The sequence below is a fragment of the Pagrus major genome, chromosome 18 (genome assembly GCF_040436345.1).
Source record: "Pagrus major chromosome 18, Pma_NU_1.0".
Classification (NCBI taxonomy): Eukaryota; Metazoa; Chordata; class Actinopteri; order Spariformes; family Sparidae; genus Pagrus; species Pagrus major.
Window position 1 is genome coordinate 19297146 of NC_133232.1, and position 7587 is coordinate 19304732.

Below are 7587 nucleotides of genomic sequence, written 5' to 3' on the forward strand. Positions count from 1 at the left end.
GCCAGGCCTCTGTCTAATGAAGCCGGGTCGCTAACTGCCTGTAAGGCAGCCACTGTTCAGCCACTCCACACTCGTCCACCGCTCGGCCCTCAACACTTTCACAGGGGCACACTGGCACGCTTCTAACACTTCCTTAATGCTCCACTGTGGCTATACAAAGAACAATGGCACACCGACACGCACTCTCAAGCACTCATTCACTTCCATAAGCTTATACTTGTGCCTTTCATATGAGACTTAGTGTTCCCCTAATTGTAGCAAGAACACATAAATTGAGGGAAAATGAACCGTACTCAGACTGACTCGCAATTTATTTGGCAATATAATTAGATGAGAAATTACTGCAGCAGATGAAGATTAAAAAAAAAAGCACTGTGTGTTTGGTTTGGCTGACTTTGGTTAAATTAGGTTAAATTAGTTTGGTTTTATTAGCGAAACAATTATGTTGATTATGAGTAATACAAAGTTTCGACAGGTTTGTCAAAGTTTTCAGTGACTCACAACACACAAGCTAAGCCCAAGTCTGTCACGCCTATGTGGGAGTCTGTTAGGTTCAAACTCAGGTTCTCAAGATTAAGATACACAGTGTGTCCATTGTTTGCTCTAGGGCTGCAACTTATGATTACTTTCAGGGTTAATGATGAGAAAATGCAGAAATTAATTAATTTATGTATTCAAGTATGTTTTGTTTTGTTTGCTAATTTACAAGCAATAAGAGCTGAAAGGATGAATTGATTAGTTATCAACTTTTGAATTAAAGGTGCATTATGTATTTTTGGGGAAGAAATTTTCTTCATGGAAGTTTTTTTTTTTTAATGCCCAAATGAACTAAATAAACAAACTCTTTGTTTTCATGACTGAATAAACAATCTGACCTTGAAGGACAACACAGCTGTTTTTTTTTACTTTGTTTTCATTTGGCGGACCCTGCCACCTGTCTAGCTTTTAACAGTGTTCTGGGGTTTGCATTATTACCTCATTTATATTGTAAATGTTAAAATTTGAGTTTGAATTTCTTCTCAAAACTACTTAGTGACCCTTTAATCACCAACTTTTTTGATAATTAATTAATTGTTTTGAGATTTATTTATTTTTTAAAGCTAAAATTCTGATTCCAGATTCTTCACTGTGAATATTTTCTTGTTACTTTACTTCTCTATGACAGTAAGCTGAATATCTTTGAGTTGTGGACAAAACAAGACATTTGAGGGCATCATCTTGGGTTTGGGAAACAATGATCAACACCACATTTTAAAGCCCAAACAGCCGATAAGTAGAGAAAATAATCAACAGATTAATCGACAATGAAAACAATCGTTAGTTGCAGCCCTGTGAGAGATTAATAATTATAGATGTGGGCGACGGGCAATAATACACCAGGAGAAAATAAAAAAATAAGTCAACCATTTGCTTATTTTGTGTTGTCTATCTCTGGGCGTATTAGCTTGTATTAAAAAGACTGTTGCATCAATGTGATGAAGCATCTTCATGTGTCGGGTTTTTAATTCCCCTTGATAAACCTCTCAGACATTCCTGTCTGATTCATTTAGCAATAAACAGTTTCTCAACTGAGCTCCTACAAAATGTAACATATCACAATATATTGATATTGTGACACTGCTGTTGATTGTTTTTGATCAGCTAACTGATTAACTGACTAATCTTTGGAGCAATCCTCCCAAGTGATTCATTGGTTTCAGCTGTCGTCCAAGTTGTGAATCAGTAACTGTAATATGTCTTCAAAGAAAACCAAGTGTAACTCTGGGTCATGAGGGCCAGTTGGGGACTCGAAGAGCTAGAAATGAGTTGCAAATGCTACAGTTCAGGGGAACGGAGCTGGGTTTCATGCGCACCACTGCTTGAAAATAAAGAAATGAATGCATCAATAACACACACACAAAAAGCAGAATGATCAGTTTTCAGTGATGTGGCAGCCAAACCACCAGTGGATAAAGTGAGTCCATCTGGAGAGAGACCATGATGGAAAAACTGTAATTTTTTTCCCCCTGAAATAACCCAAAAGCGCTGCAACCCCTTTCTGAGCCCAGGTGCCTCACGTAGATAACCAAATGAAGACTCCGTCGTTACACACCGCTGAAACAACAGACATGTCGACACAGAAGTGCACACACACATAAAAGCAAACGCAGCTGTCCTTATAGCGACACACAGGGTGTCTTTGCAGCAACATGGGCCAGTTGCTCTCCGCAAGTATTTCTTATTGGTTGGCCCTCTCTCTTTCTCTCTGAGTGGGGCTCAGGCTCTAAGTCCTCTCTGTGTGTAATGAGATCTTTATCAGAGGGAAACACGATCAGAGTCGAAAGGGGGGAGAAAGGGGGGACTCTGGGAGGCAGGGAGAGAGAAGGTGTGTATCGCGAGGGGGTAGAGGGGGCGAGCAGCAGGGCGCGGGGCAGGGTAGAAACAAAAACAGGCCTCTGACCCTCTCAGCAGTGACCCGCACTGCAGCGAGCAGCAGAGGGGAGCGTTCACCGGACTCTTCGCGAAGAACCAAATCCTGTTTCTGGTCTAGTCCTGAAGTTTCGTCCGGCTCTTGTTCAACAGGTTGCGGCAGTTTCAGGTTTTGCAGTTGCAGTTTGTTTTTTTAACCCCCCGCTGAAATCCTCGTTGGATTTAAATGTCAGCTCGGGGAAGCTTTTCTGAACACCACTTTACAGGAGTCAAAGGTTTCTCATTGTGCGAGAGTGAACTTTTAAAACATTTTGCTTTGATAGCATCTGTTTCTAAAAACAAAGAACAGGCAGATGTTTGTTTTTTTTACTAATTACCTCATAGGAAAAACAATTTCTTGCCCCCATTATCTTATCGGAAAAAGCTAATTATGAAAACAAAACCTGAACTTTAATTAGGCCTTAGTGTGCTTGCATTCTGCTAATAGCGGGCAAATAAAATAATGTTGTTTGGAAAACAGATAAACTTGCAACCTCATTATCTCAAGGTGCCTTTTTTTTATTTCTCTCAAAAAAATCAGAACACTTTTGTTTATCTTCCTTGGGAAAAAAATAACAAGTTAGAGCTAAATATCACTAAATATCACAGTGGTATTCAAATCCAGCTTAATCATCAAACTCACTGAACCTTTAAACCATGCAAGCATGCAATAAACTAGCCCAGCCAACTGTTTAAACTGTATGCCAGATAACCGAGGTCAATGGACAGCAAAATAAGATGAGTAAGTAAAGACCCAGAGCAACAGAGGCTTCAGCTGACTTCTATCGACACAAACGCCTCTCTCTCTGCTACATTATTTTGTGCTCTTTTTTGCAGACATCAAAACCCGTCACAGGGGCCAGAGAATTTCTGCAAACCGTTTCCAACTTTCATCGACATGCAGAGGAGTTCAAAATCAGTGCACACACTTCTGGCCAGCCCGTGGCTGTTTCCTCTTTTTCAGAGGTGTGCGAGTTTCTGTCTCTCTCCCATCATCGTGTTTGTCTCCTGGTCTGCTGCAAACAGGCCGAAGTAGCTACAGGTCATGAGGTAAATATTAGCGGAGGAGGGTTAGAGGACGTGCAGGAGCCACTCATCGCAACCTTGTCAGATTATCCTTAAATTGGCATCGCTGCAGCGTTCCCGAGCACACTGTGAGTATGTGTATTTGTGTGTGTATGTAGTATGCCTGTGCATTACTGTGCCAGCTTCAGCCAAACCGATGGGACGTGATCAGTCATAACAAAGTGACATTTTCTGGCGTAATCCCACTCAGCTAAATGAGAGCTAATCCGATTTGCTCTGATCAAATGTTAGACGGTTCCTTACCGGCCGGGGACGTTGACACATCCAGCCTTCTTCTGCACGGCTGCTCCTTCACCCAATCTCCCTCCACCTTCCTCTCTCCCTCCCTCTCTCCCCCTCGCCATTTCACTCATCCAGCCTCAAATTAAATATCAAAAAGGTCTGATACAACCCGCAGCAGAACTAAAACTCAGGGATGTTTCCTCCTCCTCTTCTCCTTCTTCTTCTTCTTTTCCAGACGGCGCTACAGCGATGATGTATGTTGCCTGTTCAAGCGCGCTGGGGGGAAATCAATTAAGCAAACCCCAGTTATTGATAATGCAGGAGCCGGAGTGATAGCATCCTCACATGGAAATCCATAACAGCAGGAGCGCTCGGAGGGCCTAAGCCTGCGCACACACACCGAAAAAGAAGGGAAAACACACACATACACACCAGTGGCCCAAACCTGCTGGTTTCCTATACTTTGCCTCATAACTCATGGCCTGTAGGGAGGCGCTGGTATTGTTATATTTTGTGTGTATGTGGTACAGTGTGCAAGCAGAGGGGCCACATTAATTTATTAGCTGAGGCAGCATTGCTCCCCAAAGTGGGAACAGGAAGTAAGATGTCGTAAATCTAGATAAGTCACTAGATAGTGTACTGTACATTTCTATAGTCTTCCCTCCCTCTGTTGTCACTGTGGAGCAATATGGGCCAAGGCGCAGAGACGGGGTTTAAAACAACAAACAGCGAAGACGGATGCTGATTGCCGTACAAGTTTTCCTTTCTTATTGCCCATCAGACGCCGCTGCTGACTGATACATTTCAGAGGAAAAACAGGTTTGTCTTTTGTTATTGCAAAGCCTGCGCACAGCAAGATAATTGTCTATTGTTTTCAAAGCACAGAGAGGAGCGTGATAATTAGATTCAGAGTACGCTTCTTCTTTTTTTTCAGAGTGCATTATTGTTCCACTGTGAACTTTATGAAGTACTCCAGCCCAGCGTGCACGGTGGGGACTTTTACAAGGAGCAGAGCGGAGGGAACAGATGGAGAAATGATCTCCCCAATCCCTAAAAAACCAGCGTGGTAACCCTTCTGAGACATTCCCTCCAGGTGACATCATCAATCAATAAATGTCTCCCCCCACCCCTCTTTTTTGACACAAGGTGTGGGTTTTTTTGTGTCCTGCATGCCAGTGTGAATGTGTGCGATATCTCTATCTGATGATGACGCTCATTGTTCCACTACCTCTGCAGTCAAATAAAAGCTGATGGGCCGTAGTCTCGCCATTAGGACCAGGCCACACACACACACACACACACACACACACATAGCTACACACAGTCCAGTGAACATGGCAGCAATATTCATACTCGCTGACTGCACAACGAGCTCCTATGACATCTGACATTTGGGGGATAAATCATGGATTCACTTGAATGAGTAAGTTCTAGTTATAAGCTGGTCGAGCTACTCTCCATTTCCCCTCGGTGCTGTGAGCTCGAATGAAGGTCAGCTCCTCGGCTCCAAATACAGGAGAGGGTAGAGGGTTTTTCTTTTTCTTTTTTTTTTTCTCCCTTTATAGTTATATTCCCCCCCCCACCCTCTCTCGCTCTCTTTCTCTTATGTGCTTTCCAACATCATGCAAATGTGGGAGTCAAGTCTAAGTGGGTGATAATTGTTACCAGAGCGTATTTTATTATCAGCAGTCTGGGCTCACTCTGCTTGTTTTGATGGCAGTAATATGAATTTTTGAGAAAAGAAAAAAGAAAGAAAAGAACAAAAATGTCTGGCTTCAGCTGCTTTTTGAGAAACTTGCCCCCGATTTTGATGTGGAAAAATGAGACTGGATCCCAGCCAGGACAATTAAGGGGGAATTTAAATTCATTTCAAGCGTTTGTTCCCTCTGAAATCTGCAACCATCTTATCACACGTTTTGTGATATGTTGTTTGAGTGTGTGTGGGCAAAGTGAATCAAACAAAACCAGAGTTGGGACGCAGTGAGGGCCCTCTCAGGAGCCAGGGACCCCCAGATCTCCTCTAGAAATGGTGCTGGTACACCTTGACACACTTGGCACTCTTGCCTTGACTTTTCTCCTTCATTCTTTCCTCGGCTAATGACATCAATTAAGGAGAAATTGTAGGGTGAAGAAGTGGACGAACTCTCGTGACTGACGTGTCCAGAGCAGACTTCGCCCTCAGTGCGGTGATAAAACGCAGCCATAAATCTCTGTAATTAACCATCTATTATTGTGTTTTAAGTGAGGCCTACTGTGCATTGTGTGCGCCTGTACCTACTGTGTTTTCTCTGGTGTTGGGAAACTCCCCACTGAGAAATAAATCAACAGGGAAAACTCTCACAGGCGCAGGAATTAAAACTAAAATAAATGATACTGTTTCTTCACATTTAACAGAACACCCAGGCCAAGTTAAATGTCACACAAAGGCAACTTTTCCCCTCAGTAATGTTAGTCCTCCATTACGCACACACCCATTGAGTTTGGTATGCTTGTACAAACGAAACACGAGACTTACTTGGAATTCTGCGAGCTCCAAATTATAGTCTCCAACGACTTGGCTGAAGGCAACGCCGACCTGCACATTAGAATAAAGATCCAGAGATAATACTTCCAACAACCGAGTCCCGCCATTCTGAGAGGACGAACGGACAGTGAGCCGAGAACTCGAGAGCGTCGGACAGCGCGCCTGGCAGCCTTTATCTTCGGGGAGGTGAGCTACGATCAGTCGGGAGCATGTGAGGTCGATATCAGATACATGTCCTTCTGTCCGACTTCTTAAAAATCTGCTCCAGGCCCCCGTGTCCTTGACTGAACTGTCCGCAGGATTTGGCGAGAGAAGGAGAAGGAGAAGCCCCCCTTTGGTTCTTGATCGGATCTGAGAGGAAAGCAAGCCCCTCGAGTGTCCTGGTTGACCTGTGGCTGAGACAAAAACAGCCCCCTGGCGACCTCAGAGACAACTCAGCGATGCGATCTGATGAAAATCGTACAGTTTTTATGTGTGTGGGGGTTTTTTGTCTGGAGACACAATTTGCGCGATGCGGCTGCCGATGAAGCGCTGCGCCGTGTCTTTGTCAACGCTCCCCTGATGGTGTCTGTACCTGTCGCTGTATATAGCCTACAGATGACCACATTCATCCATCAGTCACAACTCCGCAGCACGCTGGGAATCCCGAGCTCCACTTCATTCCAGTGTTATCTTTCACTCCTCCTCCCCCTTTGCTATTCTTCTCGAAAGGAATTGAGTTTCTATTGTAAATATCCCTCCCGGCTCTCAGCGTGCGTGTTGCGCTCCGGCAGGGTTACAGCCTTTAGTCCAACTCGGGCATGCTGCGTGGCCAGTGCGTAAAAACACGGGCACGTCTCTCTCTGTGTCTCTGTCTCTGTCTTGTTTCGTCGCCGCTCCGACACACAAAAAAAGTGCCGCGGGATGATCAGACCTGCTCGCCGGCCCGATCCAAGAATCTAAATCCGCTTGCCAACGCTTCCATGCCGGTGTATGCTCTTTTTTTTCTTCCTGTCGTGCAACAACACTCTCTGCGCTCCGCTGAGTGCAGCAGCTACAGCTCAACTGTAACCCGAGCCGAGCAGAGCGCAGGGGGAACAGCCCACAGTGCGAGCCGCGGCCAATCACAGCGCTCTGTCCGAACTTGGAAGCAGGAAGCGAAGGCATTTATGGGGACGTGGAGGGGTGGATGGTGGTGGATAGAGGGAGCGGGAGGGAGGGGGGGGGGTCTGTTATTGGGTTGACCCCGCATCTCCACCCCCACCACCTCGGCCCGAGCCATCGACCCAAATTGAAATGGACTTTGAAGTTATTCGTCATACTGAAAG

At 44.8% G+C, this 7587-nt stretch overlaps 1 protein-coding gene across 1 annotated transcript in view; it reads right to left on the reverse strand.

Moving 5' to 3' along the window:
• The window catches only part of efnb1 (ephrin-B1), a 60062-nt gene extending 52746 nt beyond the window's left edge, over window positions 1-7316 (reverse strand). The window contains exon 1 of the mRNA XM_073486729.1: window positions 6272-7316. Coding sequence (XP_073342830.1) covers window positions 6272-6387 — 116 coding nt within the window. The 5' untranslated portion in view covers window positions 6388-7316. The remainder of the gene's footprint in view (window positions 1-6271) is intronic.
• Window positions 7317-7587: the final 271 nt, after the last annotated feature.